This window comes from Pneumocystis carinii (genome assembly GCF_001477545.1).
Source record: "Pneumocystis carinii B80 chromosome Unknown supercont1.8, whole genome shotgun sequence".
NCBI classification, from domain to species: Eukaryota; Fungi; Ascomycota; class Pneumocystomycetes; order Pneumocystales; family Pneumocystaceae; genus Pneumocystis; species Pneumocystis carinii.
This window is the reverse complement of record NW_017264720.1, coordinates 239,009-252,803: the sequence shown is the minus strand read 5'-3', so window position 1 is coordinate 252,803 and position 13,795 is coordinate 239,009. Positions and strand designations below refer to the sequence as shown.

At 28.0% G+C, this 13,795-nt stretch overlaps 4 protein-coding genes across 4 annotated transcripts; 2 read left to right on the top strand and 2 right to left on the bottom strand.

The window, feature by feature from the left end:
* Nucleotides 1-599: 599 nt before the first annotated feature.
* On the top strand, nt 600-1,522 carry T552_01970 (hypothetical protein). Its single transcript, XM_018370531.1, has 5 exons — nt 600-666; nt 717-842; nt 892-1,094; nt 1,142-1,351; nt 1,399-1,522. The coding sequence occupies exons 1-5, from the start codon at nt 645-647 to the stop codon at nt 1,474-1,476; spliced, it is 639 nt and encodes a 212-aa protein (XP_018225818.1). The 5' UTR covers nt 600-644; the 3' UTR covers nt 1,477-1,522.
* Nucleotides 1,523-1,779: 257 nt separating this feature from the next.
* T552_01969 (hypothetical protein) lies at nt 1,780-4,359 on the bottom strand. The gene is made up of 4 exons (XM_018370530.1): nt 2,615-4,359; nt 2,394-2,567; nt 1,887-2,350; nt 1,780-1,843 (listed from the first exon to the last, which is right to left on the bottom strand). Exons 1-4 carry the CDS (start codon nt 4,311-4,313, stop codon nt 1,823-1,825), a joined length of 2,358 nt encoding a protein of 785 aa, XP_018225817.1. The 5' UTR covers nt 4,314-4,359; the 3' UTR covers nt 1,780-1,822.
* A 508-nt stretch (nt 4,360-4,867) lies between these two features.
* T552_01968 (hypothetical protein) lies at nt 4,868-8,219 on the bottom strand. The gene is made up of 13 exons (XM_018370529.1): nt 7,887-8,219; nt 7,817-7,837; nt 7,382-7,770; nt 7,197-7,333; nt 7,063-7,151; nt 6,640-7,017; nt 6,324-6,594; nt 6,105-6,275; nt 5,896-6,062; nt 5,738-5,851; nt 5,541-5,693; nt 5,358-5,495; nt 4,868-5,311 (listed from the first exon to the last, which is right to left on the bottom strand). The coding sequence occupies exons 1-13, from the start codon at nt 8,172-8,174 to the stop codon at nt 4,913-4,915; spliced, it is 2,715 nt and encodes a 904-aa protein (XP_018225816.1). The 5' UTR covers nt 8,175-8,219; the 3' UTR covers nt 4,868-4,912.
* Nucleotides 8,220-9,525: 1,306 nt separating this feature from the next.
* On the top strand, nt 9,526-13,700 carry T552_01967 (DNA-directed RNA polymerase III subunit RPC2). The gene is made up of 14 exons (XM_018370528.1): nt 9,526-9,718; nt 9,765-9,919; nt 9,973-10,362; nt 10,407-10,892; nt 10,937-11,289; nt 11,332-11,460; nt 11,508-11,779; nt 11,823-12,182; nt 12,226-12,306; nt 12,354-12,433; nt 12,476-13,092; nt 13,138-13,237; nt 13,288-13,569; nt 13,612-13,700. Exons 1-14 carry the CDS (start codon nt 9,569-9,571, stop codon nt 13,652-13,654), a joined length of 3,498 nt encoding a protein of 1,165 aa, XP_018225815.1. The 5' UTR covers nt 9,526-9,568; the 3' UTR covers nt 13,655-13,700.
* Nucleotides 13,701-13,795: the final 95 nt, after the last annotated feature.

The window sequence follows — 13,795 nt, the reverse complement described above, 5'->3', positions numbered from 1 at the left end:
TTAAAACCATGCAAAAGTTTCCATATCATTATTTTTATTAGATTTTAATAATTGACCAGTGTATTGAGTGTATATCTAAACCTGATCTTAATTACAATTCTTGTATATTTAAAAAAATGGCTTATCATTAATTATAAAAACTATATTCTTTTCTATACATAATCTAGATAAAATAATGGCTAAGATTTAAACTAAAATTAAACTTTTTATTTATTTATTCTAATCAATTCCTCTTAGATTTCTTTCCTCGCTAACAACCTTTATCTCATAAACAAATATTATAATAACTAATAATTTACTACATAAAAAATTCTTTAATAAAATACTCTTATTACATCATTTACCACTTATTTCCCTCATTTTTAACAACATTACTCAACAATTCTTAAATTTTATTAAAAATGATTCTTCATCTTTTTCAAACTTTATATATTTTTTTAATTCCTATAAATACATTTGAAATCTATTTCATACATTTCTTTAATCATATAAGACATTGTGTTTTGGTGCAAAAATCGTCTTTTTTTTTGCTCAATATTACCTGAAAAATTGCTGCGATCGACTACAAATAAATTGTCTATATTATTAAGTTTATAAAAGAGATAAAAAAGGGTAGTAAAGGCCCTTTTAAAAAGTAAAATAAGATGAATTTATTTAGATTTCTTGGTATATTGTCTTTATTTGGTTTTTGAACGGTGAAAAATGACCATTTTTAGGTGATCTTTCACATCTTGCTAGTGTCTTTATTTTGCTTCAGAAGATCCGTAAATCAAGGTCTTGCTCTGGAATATCATTTAAATCACAAGTCTTATTCTCAATTGTTTATGTTACTCGATATATTGGTGAATAAGAACAGAGTTTTTTATTTAGAAGTTTTTGATTTTATGGCAGATCTTTTTTTTAATTATATTTCTTTTTATAATACATTTATGAAGATATTTTTTATTGCTAGTCAGAATTATATTATATATCTTATGAAGGGACCATTTAAGCCTACAAATGACCCGAATATAGATACTTTTAAAATACAGTATTTAATTGGTGGAGCAGCTATATTAGCGGTTATTTTTCCAAACAGATATACATTTTTAGAAGTGCATAAATTTCTTTTTTTTTTTTTAATTTCTTAATATTTTTAAAGATTTTTTGGTGTTTTAGTATATGGCTTGAATCAGTTGCTATTTTTCCGCAATTATTAATGTTACAAAGAACAGGAGAGGCGGAAAACTTAACTACGCATTATTTGTTTTGTTTGGGATTGTATAGAGGACTTTATATTCCAAATTGGATTTATCGATACATAACAGAAAGGTTTTATGATATTGTTGCTATTATTGCAGGTCTTATTCAAGTATGATGGAAGATAGTCTGTTATTTATATATTTTAACGTATTTTAGACGGGATTGTATGCAGATTTCTTTTGGCTTTATTATACAAAAGTGCTTTGTGGAAAGAAATTTGAATTACCTGCTTAATTGTATTGGTTCTTCGAATCTAAATCTATTAAAGTATTTGTATCATTTTTCTTAACATTTTTTTTAAAATATGTTTCCATATTACATTTTTTTCAATTTATTTAGATAAAAGATTATTGTAGAAAACATCATTTATCAAATAGAAAAAATTACAAAATTTCAATATTACTATATTATAAACATACACTATGCAAAAGCTGGTCTAGAGCTGTTAACATACCTAGTAAATGTTTCGATTATTTGAATAAGTTTTAAAATTATTTTAGAGTTAAATCATATATATAGTTATACGTAATTTGTATACTCAAATAGTTAAAATAAATACTACATATATCCATCTTTTATATTATCGTCCATTTATAACTATCTATAACAAATATTAGCAAAAAAATATTAACAGTTAAAAATACTTTTCTAATTTCTCGTAAATGATTGCGATTTGGAAATCCTTGTTTAATCCAGCCTTGAATATTTTTCTTCCAATTCTCTTCTTCCTCCCTTTGCTTTCGAACAAATCCTGGACCTACATCGAATTCTTCACCTACAACAAAATTCTGGGTATCTAAATAGTTTGAATTTGATAAACTGTTAGAATTATTCCCTGATTCGAAAAAAGCATAGGGATCATTATTGGCTAAATCCTTGATTCCCTCAAACGGATCATTTTCATCCTCTAATGATGGATTGATTTTAATCCAGCACATCTTTTGAGGATCAAACATCATATCACCAACAATTTGTACATCTTTCTTATCAGAAATATGAGAAATAAGTGCTGGACGTGGTGATGTATAATACAAATCAAATTTTTGTAATTCTATTTCATTGCCTTCCCAATTTCGAGTTTGAGGATTATATTTCATTTGTCCAACAACTACATAAGAATTTAATCAATAATAATAAGCAGGAAAAAGTACCTTTAGGAATAGGCGATGAATTTAAATTACGAATAAGTGTAGGCATTTGCTTAGTTTTTTTCTTCAATTTGATTTTTGTAGGAAATAGTTGTATATTAGTTTTAGGTCTGAAACCACTGTTCTTAACAATTGCTGGATGAGCAATACCTTTAGAAGACTCCTCTTTGTATCGATCTAGAAATATGATTATTTGATTACTTTTTATTAAAAAAAAAACTTACCCATCTCAGGAATCTTTGAGTAATAAGTCTCCAACAGTACATCTGAAGCTTCTTTTAATTTTGAATGTTCTTTTTTATAAATTTTTTCTGAATATTTCTTCTCTGTGGCAGAACATGTAGGTAAATCGTCAAATGCATCTAATTCTGTTCCATCTCCATAATTTGATGGTTTTTGTGGACAAGCTAAAATCCTAAAAGGAGAATGATCTCGAGGTATTCCATCAGATGTACATTTTTGAAACTTATTTAATGGTATAGCACCTCTTGCTAAGGATGCATTGGTAGGTGAAGCATATCGTGGAATCCTATTAGCCATTGCAGGAAATTCATCACTTCCTCTTGAATATACTTGATTAGATGAGCTATGATTATTTGATTGTGCTTTTAAGTGCCCATTTTCTAAAACAGTTTTGGGATGATTATGATGAATATTATAAGTATTCGATTTAAGTCGTGAATTATCCTGTAAATTATACTGAGGAGGAGATATATATTGAGACTGCAAAGAAGGCATTGATCGTTTCGTAGACATAGAATGAAAATTATCTTCTTGTTCTTGAAAATTCATTAATGAAGGCTTTTTTGACATCATTTTCTCCTGGACTAAAGGTCGAACTTCTGAATATGATGGCCTAGAAATATTCTCTTTATTCATTTTAGGCAGTGGTAAAACTGGTTGTGGAATACGAGATGACTTTGAACTAAGCTTAATTGTTGCCTGTGGCTGTCTTTGAGCATTTTGTTTATCATTATCCATAAAATGTTTAACAATATTGACATTGGAATTAAAATTCTTTGATGAATCAAGAAAATTGTCTCTGTCAACTTCAATATCTGCAAAAAAGTCTTCCTTTAAAAATTGTGCCTCTTTAAGAGTACGCTCATTTATCTTTTTTTGTCTACATATGTCAAATCTCTTTTGTAAATCCAATGCACTTGATGGAAGTTCTATTCCCTCCAAAATACTCTCATCTTCGCTTAATGTCATTGAATTCATAGATGGACTCAAACTAGATGCTACTGATGCCCTTGCCGATATAGATTCCGCACCTGCACTTCGTATACCCAATGACGATTCTCCCCAATCATCATTATCGCTTTCTAGTGTCGATCCATGTGGTATACCTAAGGTATGTGTTTTCGCATGTGGATAATGAATATGAAAATTATCTATATTGTTTGGAATATCAAAATCTGATTCAAATATATCATCACATGGATTATTTTGTGCAATTATTGACGGTTCTACACTCTTCCGAGGAAGCAACCCTTCTCGAAGTCGTTTTTGAACCGCTGTTTGCGGCTTTTCAAATTTACTTGGCCAATCCTCAATATCCCCAAATACATCATCATTCTCAATCACTGCTGACCTTTGAATACACTTTTCATTCAATATTCCTGGAGTTAATTGTATATCATCGCCCCAATCATCCATTACTGTTACTCCCATCTTACGTGTCCCCAAACGACGAATAGTACCGCCTATTAACGACGACGGCGTAATATTCCGAGGCAAAGGAATACCTGATATCGCTGCTTTTTCCATTACTTCATTAATATCCTTTGCCATCATTTCTTTCTCAAATGATACTTCTTTTATATGATCACCGCCTAATGATACCTCTGAAACTCGTTCTGATACGTCACAAATATCTCCCCAGAGGTCTTCATCGTCCCATATTTCTACTTTGTTCTTCATTCTTTAAAAACTTATAATGATTTCCTTATATTTATTATAGATTTATAGAAAATAACTGTTTAAAAGGATAATATGGTATAATCCAAGATAATAAGTATTAAATGGAGTCTTTTATTCTTATATCCTAAGTTTATTCATAAAAATATAAGAGTTATTTGTTATTTTGAGGTTGAAGAGGTTAAAAGGATAGATTACGAGGGTTAAAGGCTCGAGAGAAGGTATAGAAGGGGATTAAAGAGAGTAATTAAAGAAGAAATGAATTAAATATAAAAATAAAAGTATTTCTTTAAAAAACAAATAAATTAGTTAGAATGTGCTATTAATTCGAGTCTAAAAGTCAAATATTGAGATTAAACGTAGTTATAACATAAAATAATAATAATTAAAATACGCGATATAATTATCCTAGGTTATAGTTTGTGTATATGTCAAATAAACTGTTAATCCTTTATGTACAATGTATGGGTATCGTCCTGGCCGTTATTTTTTTAACATTAATTTTTATGTTTTCAGTAATCGTTATAATAAGTTAAATATGCAATGTAAAAATATAAAATGAGTAAGCCATAAAAGATAAAATAAACCATAATTGAAGGTGATTACATTAAAGAATATTCCTGATTATGATAATTTGAATAATGATGAAGAGTTGGAAGATACATATGTATATTTTTAGTAGTTGGTGCTAATCCATTTATATGATGAGTGTTTGAGTTTTCTCGTAAAGAATTATTAAGTGTTCCAGCGGAATCATTCCCAGAAGAATTATTGTTTTTTTCAATTCTCATAGCTATTTTCCTCCCAACAGCAGTGGATCTAATAGATGGAAGTAAAGGAAGAATACAGTCTTCCAATTGTTTTCGCTGAACAGAATCAGCATAATCTAATGAAGTTTGAATAACATAATTAGCATATGAATCTCGAATTAAACTTGTTATTTTTCTTGGAAGTTCTTGAATAAGTAAACTACGGGTTGAAGGTTCAGCCATTCTTATACACTAATTTTAATTAATTAAGCTGCATCTAATAATAGATTATTTTTACTTTTTCTATGACATTAGAGCTGAATTTTTGTACTGATAAAAGACAAACGTTGCCGATAAATCGATGAATCAAAGGTTCGCTAAATCTAGCATCACCAAGATCTAAAATATATTGAACAACATAATTTCCAAAAGGATCCTATAAAAATTAAAAATGATACTACTTTTTTTTAAAAGTCTATACTTGAACAAGATTAAAGGCATGATTCATAATTTCTTTAGCAATTTGTATTTTTTGAGAATCAGATGCATGATCAATACAACGTTGAAGAACGCAACATCCATGACGATGAGTTGCAACTTCAACACAATTAGAACAAATAGCATCAAATATAAACTAAAATAGAAAGTTAATTTAATAAAGATCATATTTAGACAAACCTGGATATCATTAGTAGATAATTTGTTGAGGCATTTTTGAATAACATGGTTTCCATTTAAATCTTTAATTAAAGTAACAACATTAGAATTCAGTGCATTAATTATAATTTGTATCTAAAATTAAATAAGTATTATAAAATTATGAAATGATAAAGTACTTGTTCAGGTGTAGAAAGATATTCTATCATTTTTTGGACAGCTCTAGTTCCATGCATATTTAGTGATATAGGAATTAAATCAGAAGCGACAGATCGTACAATTGTAGTACGTTCTTCATCATTACAGTGTTCTAAAAGTTTTTGACATAAATAATTTCCAAATGGATCTATAGATTTAAGGAATTAAGGAATTTAAGTATAAAAATTACCCGTCATAAGCTCTACAGCATGAGGATAGGTTTCCATAAAAATCATTGATGTTCTTCGAGGATCACGTTCTTCAAGTTTTTTTTGAAGATATCGACAACCATGTTGATCTTTACAAAGAGAATAGATTTCGCCTACAAATGCTTCCAATGCTGCTCCTGTAAATCTATTTCCTAAAATATTGAATTACTAAAAAATATATAATCGATTTTAATATATACCATCAGAATTTGCATTCTTTTTATGATGAGTTCCTCTATTATTTATATATGTAAAAGATGTTTGTGATGTTTCAGTTGATGATTGATCATTCACTGAATAAAGTGGATACGAATCATATGAAGTAGATTGATATGATGAAGGAACATTCATGATACCATATCTTCCATATATATTTGATGAATGTAAAGAAGAAACAGCCGATGGAAGAATAGGAACATTTAAAGAAGATTTAGCATTTGGAGGCAAAACCCCCATTGAATACTGAGATACCTAAATATTTTAGAAAAGAAGTATAATAAATATGTATGGGATTACATTATTGGAATTACTGTCAAATTGTTTATTAGACTCAGAATAATTTTCTGACATTGGTTTTAAATAATTAAAAGAAGTAGAAGCACTAGACGTTGATAGAGATGGCTGATTTTTCGACGTAAAGGATTTATAATTTATGTTCATAAAGTCTTGTAAATTCTGACTAGAAGAATCCTTTTCTTTTATAGAATGAAATTTAGGTGATATAAGGTTTTCATCATTTAATGAAAAAGATGGATGACTAAGATTGGCTTCTGAAGAAGAATATACTAAATTAGCATCTTTTTGTGTATCTTGAGATTCAGGTTCGACAAATTTTTCATGAGAATCTTGATGTGTTGAATGAGTTAAATCAAGAGTAGTATTTGATGATGTAAACTAATTATATATTAAAATTTCTGAGAATCGTGTTTATAATACAACCATTTCAGGAAAATTGTTTCGTTTAATCAGAATTGGGAAATGATCGTTAATTGTATCCATTTCTAAGTATTTTTTAGTAAAAGGTGATGCTTAATAATTAGTATATTATTTCTAATTATTTTAATTTTACATACTTTTTTCTTTATTTTTCATGTTATTTTCAAATGTAGATGTTTGATGCAGATACAATTGTTTGTTATTTGAAAAATTATCTTGAAAAATATTGCAATTTTCATCTTTTCCTTGCTGAATTGATGAACTTTTATTATTACTAGTTAATCATGTTTGTAATAATAACTCAATCTATCATCATACTTACCTATTATAAGAATTAATAGTAAGATTTTTCATTAGAATTTCTGATTCTCCCAATTCTTTATGTGATTCTGAAAATTGAGACGACCTTGAATTATCGTCCGACGGTGGTGTTGCCAATTGTCCCCCATTATGAAATTGCTCATAAAATTGCAAAGGAGATGTAAGTCTAGGCACTGAAGTAAAATACATACGCGTATCAGTTGGAATTTGTAAATTCGGCGGCGTATTAGGCGCACTGTTTGCCGATATACTTCCAATCGTATCATCGTTATACCCTAATAAAGCTTGTTCATCCCGTTTTTGACGAAGCTCTAATAATTTCATTTCTTTTTCGAATCGTCGACGATGTTCGATACGTTGTAATTCGTATTGCTGACGTTTCATCTCAAGCTATCAAATTTAAGCATAAAAATTAAATCCCTTTAAACCACTCTACCGCATGTGTCTTGTTAATAGACTATATAAAAATATTAAAAAAAAAGATAAATATAATAATAATTTTTTACCGAGAGAGATAACTCTGGTGTATAATCTTTATGCGTATAATTATCCACTCCCTCATTCCTATTTTTAGAAGAATCTAATGAATTATGATTTTTGTATATGCTTTCATGATCCGTTGTGCTAAAAGTTGATACAGAAATGTTATGTTTGAAAGGAGAAGAAACTGCCATGTGTTTAATCGGAATATATGCGTTCAAAAATGATAATTCCGATTTATTACCAATATCATTCCCGTTTTCAATACTGTTTTTACTGAATTTATTGTCTGGTGATCCAGAAGAAATTGACATTTTTCTGGGCACCTATTTTTTATAATTATTTCACTATTCAAAAGGGAAAATGTCAAAATAAAGCCACAATGTCCCTTCTACTTCATATTCAACACATTTAACCAACTATATGCATACTCTAGGCCTTTTTTTTCTTATTTTCCTTCTATCTTACCTTTTTTAAAATTTTAAAAAACTATTCTTAACTTATCACACTTGCATAAACGAAAAAAGACGAAAATATACTCTTTGATTCAATTCTACAACTCTTTCTTAAGATATTAAGAATAATACAATTGAATTTTAATATTGTCTTTAATGAGGTTAAATCTCAAGATTAATCATCGAGGAGTATTTATCGAATTTTTAAAGATTACTGTAAATGAGTATGTTATAAATAAATGTTTAAGTCTGTACTTAGAATGATTCTAAGATGTTTTGATATAAATTATGAATTGAAATGTAGCTTTTTTTGTGTATATAAAAGCTTTTTTTTTTTGGTTGTTGAATTGGTTATATATTATACAAGTGGAGGGTTAATCTAGGTTAATAAGACGTTTAAATGATGAATAAAAGAGTAAAAGGAATGTTTGTTATATATATAGATAGATTTAGATTTAATTAGAATATATTTTTTATTAATTTATGGGTTATAAAATATAACGCGTTGAGAATTAATATATATTGAAACGAGGTTATTAGTATAATGTAAAGGCAAAAATATATGTAGAAGAGTATTTTATTTAGAATTTTTTAGAATGAAATTTAAGATTTATTTTATATAAAAATATATGTATTATTTTTTAGATGTTTTTTTTAGAAAAGTTATAAATAAGACGATTAATATAAGTTAATTTAAACAGCATTCGTAGATTGGTGTATAATAAGATGTTAAAATACTATTTTATCTAGTAAAATCATGTATAACTTTGATATATCTGTATTTTTATAAATATTTAAACTATTATACAATATTAGATCATTTTTAGATGTAAAAATGCAAATAATGTATTTATTTAAAAGAGAATATTAACAATTATTTAGAAATAAAAAGGATTAAATTATTAAAAATATCTATTTGTAAAGAAAATAGAATTAATTTTATTGAATATAATTTTATTAAATATAACTTTATAACTTTATTAAATTAAAAATATACAACTAAATACTAATTTAAACATGAAATCTTATACACTTCCTATAAAAATAGATTTAATTTATATCTTTTTCTACACAATAACCCTACAACACCTCTGACGTACGAAACATATTAATAATATATTTTTTATATTGATATATATATTTATATTTAAAAACCATTTAATATCTTTCACATCTTGTCAATTATTTAAGAATTATTGTTTCTTCTAGCTTAAAATATATAAAATCTTTATGTTCCTTAGAAAAAGTTAAATATGACATTGAAAAAGATAAATGACTTAAACAAAAGTCATGAAGATAGTAAAACTACACAGAAATCATTAAAAATTAATCAGGCATTTGATATTCTTTTGAAAGTAGAATACAAGGGAAAATCTTTAACAGATCCAGTCCATACTTTACAGGTGCAGAAAATCTATTATATTTTTTAATAGTATCCAATTGTTTCAGGATAAATGGAATCTTCTTCCAGCATTTCTGAAGGTTAAAGGACTTATTAAACAGCATACGGATTCATTTAACTATTTTGTTGATGTAGATCTTAAGAAGATTGTTAAAGCAAATGAAAAAGTAACAAGCGATGTTGAACCATGGTTTTATTTAAAGTAATGGATGATCAGTATTTGTTATTTCATATTTAATATCTTTATCTTCTTAGATATACTAATATTGAGGTTGGATTTCCTACACGTCAAGATCAAGATGCTATTGATAATTCAATAGCACCTCATGAATGTCGCTTAAGAGATCTTACATATGCAGCACCTATAGTAGTTGACATTGAATATACAAGGGGGAAGCAGGTAGTAAGAAGAAAGGGTGTTCAGATTGGTCGTTTACCTATTATGTTAAGAAGTAATAAATGTATTTTATTTAATAAGACAGAAGCACAAATTACAAGAATGAATGAATGCCCACTTGATCCAGGTGGATATTTTATTATTAAAGGTACAGAAAAAGTTATTCTGGTACAAGAACAACTTAGTAAAAATCGTATTATTGTTGAAGCAGAACCAAAAAAAGGATTGGTACAGGCTTCTGTTATTAGGTAAATTAAGAATTAAGAAGGAAAAAATAGCGATTTACTTTTAGTTCTACACATGAACGTAAATCTAAAACATATGTTTTAACTAGGAATACAAAAATATATCTTAAACATAATTCAATTACAGAAGATGTTCCAATTGTACTAATATTTAAGGCAATGGGTCTTCAATCAGATAGAGAAATTCTTGAACTTGTTGCAGGCTTAGATCCTATTTATCAAGATATATTTTCTATTAATATTGAAGAGTGTGCCAAACTTAAAATATATACACAGCAACATGCATTAGAATATTTAGGAACCAGAGTCAAGATTAATAGAAAAACTTCTGGAATTATTCAAAGGAGATCGCCTTCAGAAGAGGCATTAGAAGTTTTGGCAGCCATTGTTCTTGCTCATATTCCAATAAAAAATTTAAATTTCAGACCTAAGATAATATATTTTGCAATTATGACAAGAAGAGTATTAATGGCTATGAGAAATCCAAAAATGGTAGATGATCGTGATTATGTTGGAAACAAACGTTTAGAACTGTAAAAGATTCAAATATTTAACATAATAATTAACTTTTTAATAGTGCTGGACAACTTCTTTCTCTTTTATTTGAAGATCTTTTTAAAACTTTTAATAGGAATTTGAAATTAAACATTGATAAAGTCCTTAAGAAGCCTAATAGAACTCAAGAATTTGATGCTTATAATCAGATTTCAATACATGGTGATCATATAACATTTGGAATGATTAGAGCTATATCAACCGGAAATTGGTCCTTAAAAAGGTTCAAAATGGAAAGATCCGGCGTTACTCATGTATTAAGTCGTTTAAGTTATATTAGTGTTCTTGGAATGATGACACGAATATCTAGTCAATTTGAAAAAACAAGAAAAATAAGTGGACCCAGGGCTTTGCAGCCTTCTCAGTTTGGAATGCGTATGTGTTTAATGTTATTTATTATTAAATAATATAAAATAGTATGTCCTTCTGATACTCCAGAAGGAGAAGCATGTGGTCTTATAAAAAATTTAGCTTTAATGACACACATAACTACTGATAATGATGAAGAACCAATAGAAAGACTTGCATTTATTCTTGGAACAGAAGGTATTGGTTATGTATTTTTTTTTTATAGGATTTAATGGAAAAAAAAGATATAAGTTTAATAACTGGACATGAACTTTATGCACCAGGAACATATATCATTTATTTGAATGGAACAATTCTTGGAATTACACGATTTCCAGCAAAATTTGTTTCAAATTTCAGAAAACTTCGTAGAAAAGGACGAATATCAGAATTTGTGAGTATATATATTAATGATCATTACTCTTCTATACATATTGCATCTGATGGAGGAAGAATATGTCGTCCATTAATAATTGTAGAAAATGGGAAATCAAAAGTAACATCAAGACATCTAAAGGTATATAAATTTAAATATTTTATAGTTAATTGATCATGATTAGTCTTTAAAAGCAGGGAAAATGACATTTGATGATTTTTTAAAAAGAGGATTAGTAGAATATTTAGATGTTAATGAGGAAAATGATAGCTATATATCAATATATGAAAATAAACTTTCAGAATCAACTACTCATCTAGAAATTGAACCATTTACTATATTAGGAGCAGTAGCAGGTCTAATACCTTATCCACATCACAATCAATCTCCCAGGAATACTTATCAGTGTGCTATGGGAAAGCAAGCTATTGGTACTATTGCATGGAACCAATTGCTAAGAATTGACTCTTTGCTATATTTAATGGTTTATCCTCAACAACCTCTTGTAAAAACAAAAACAATTGAATTGATAGGCTATGATAAGGTTTTCTTTTTGCAAAAGATATCTAATTTTAATATTATATTAGCTTCCTGCAGGGCAAAATGCTATTATAGCTGTTATGAGTTTTTCTGGATATGATATAGAAGATGCTTTAATATTAAACAAAGTATATCCTTATTATAAGATATTTATTGATTAATATATTATATTAAGGCTAGTATAGATAGAGGATTTGGTAGATGTCAGGTTATGAGAAAATATGCTACAACTATTAAGCGTTATGCTAATGGAGCGTATGTTTATATTTTATATTTGTATGATTCATTAATTTTTAGATATGATCGTCTTGAGCATCCTGATAAAAGTGAAGATGGGCAATTAGCATGGAAATATGAAACTTTAGAAGAAGATGGTTTAGCAGGTGTTGGAGAAAAGATTCAATCAGGACAAATTTACATTAATAAACAAATACCTACTAATGCAAATGATAATACAATTGCTACTGGAATTCAACAACATGAATTGTCATGGAAAGCAGCTCCTATGATATATAAATCTCTTGAACCTGGATATATTGATAAAATGATGTTAACTACTACTGACTCTGATCAAACACTTATAAAATGTTTAATTCGTCAGACTCGTAGACCTGAACTTGGTGATAAATTCTCTTCACGACATGGTCAAAAGGGTGTATGTGGCCTAATTGTTCAACAAGAAGATATGCCTTTTGATCAAAATGGTATCACACCCGATATTATTATGAATCCTCATGGTTTTCCATCTCGTATGACAGTAGGAAAAATGATTGAGCTTTTAGCAGGAAAGGCAGGTGTTTTAAATGGAACATTACAATATGGTACTGCATTTGGAGGTAGCAAAATAGATGATATAATTCAAATTTTAGTAGAAAATGGATATTCATATTCTGGAAAAGATCAGCTCACTTCAGGTTATTTATAAAAATATTTATTCTTTATTTACAATAATTCTATAGGTATAACAGGTGAAGCACTTCAAGCATACATTTTTTTTGGTCCTATATATTACCAAAAGCTAAAACATATGGTTCTTGATAAAATGCATGCACGTGCAAGGTAAATTTCTATTATAAAACTTGTTTTTTTATTTATGATCTACATTTTAGAGGGCCTAGAGCCATTTTAACACGACAACCAACTGAAGGTCGATCTAGAGATGGTGGTTTACGTTTAGGAGAAATGGAAAGAGATTGTCTTATTGCATATGGCGCATCTCAACTTCTTCTTGAACGTTTAATGTTATCATCTGATGCATTCGAAGTTCATATTTGTGAAACTTGTGGTCTAATAGGATACAAGGGCTGGTGCAATCGCTGCAAAAGCACTAAATCTGTTACTAAACTCACAATTCCTTATGCTGCTAAACTTTTATTTCAAGAATTAATTTCGTAAGTTCTCTTTTTTTTTACTCTTCACTTAAATTTTATCAGAATGAATATCATTCCTAAACTAATTCTACAGGATGAGTTTTGATTATTTCTCTTATCATTTCATGTATGTTTTTCTTATCTGGATTTTTTTTCAAGTATATAAGTTCTTCGGCTACCTCTTGCCGACCTTCTGTCATTTTGATGAAGAGATGCCCTTTAATAAGGTCAGATTTGCTCATTAAAA

What these genes read in the sequence shown, in the direction of transcription:
- T552_01970 (XM_018370531.1), top strand. Translation starts at nt 645, where the DNA reads ATGAATTTATTTAGATTTCTTG. An exon ending in ACAGATATACATTTTTAGAA is followed by an intron (nt 1,095 to 1,141) that starts GTGCATAAATTT and finishes ATATTTTTAAAG; the next exon opens with ATTTTTTGGTGTTTTAGTAT. An exon ending in TTATTGCAGGTCTTATTCAA is followed by an intron (nt 1,352 to 1,398) that starts GTATGATGGAAG and finishes AACGTATTTTAG; the next exon opens with ACGGGATTGTATGCAGATTT.
- T552_01968 (XM_018370529.1), bottom strand. Translation starts at nt 8,174, where the DNA reads ATGTCAATTTCTTCTGGATCACCAGACAATAAATTCAGTAAAAACAGT. An exon ending in ACTATTAATTCTTATAATAG is followed by an intron (nt 7,334 to 7,381) that starts GTAAGTATGATG and finishes ATGATTAACTAG; the next exon opens with TAATAATAAAAGTTCATCAA. An exon ending in AAAGAATGCAAATTCTGATG is followed by an intron (nt 6,276 to 6,323) that starts GTATATATTAAA and finishes TCAATATTTTAG; the next exon opens with GAAATAGATTTACAGGAGCA.
- T552_01967 (XM_018370528.1), top strand. Translation starts at nt 9,569, where the DNA reads ATGACATTGAAAAAGATAAATGACTTAAACAAAAGTCATGAAGATAGT. An exon ending in ATGCTTTAATATTAAACAAA is followed by an intron (nt 12,307 to 12,353) that starts GTATATCCTTAT and finishes TATTATATTAAG; the next exon opens with GCTAGTATAGATAGAGGATT. An exon ending in TTATTTCAAGAATTAATTTC is followed by an intron (nt 13,570 to 13,611) that starts GTAAGTTCTCTT and finishes AAATTTTATCAG; the next exon opens with AATGAATATCATTCCTAAAC.
- T552_01969 (XM_018370530.1), bottom strand. Translation starts at nt 4,313, where the DNA reads ATGAAGAACAAAGTAGAAATATGGGACGATGAAGACCTCTGGGGAGAT. An exon ending in CTCAAAGATTCCTGAGATGG is followed by an intron (nt 2,568 to 2,614) that starts GTAAGTTTTTTT and finishes TCATATTTCTAG; the next exon opens with ATCGATACAAAGAGGAGTCT. An exon ending in TTCATCGCCTATTCCTAAAG is followed by an intron (nt 2,351 to 2,393) that starts GTACTTTTTCCT and finishes ATTCTTATGTAG; the next exon opens with TTGTTGGACAAATGAAATAT.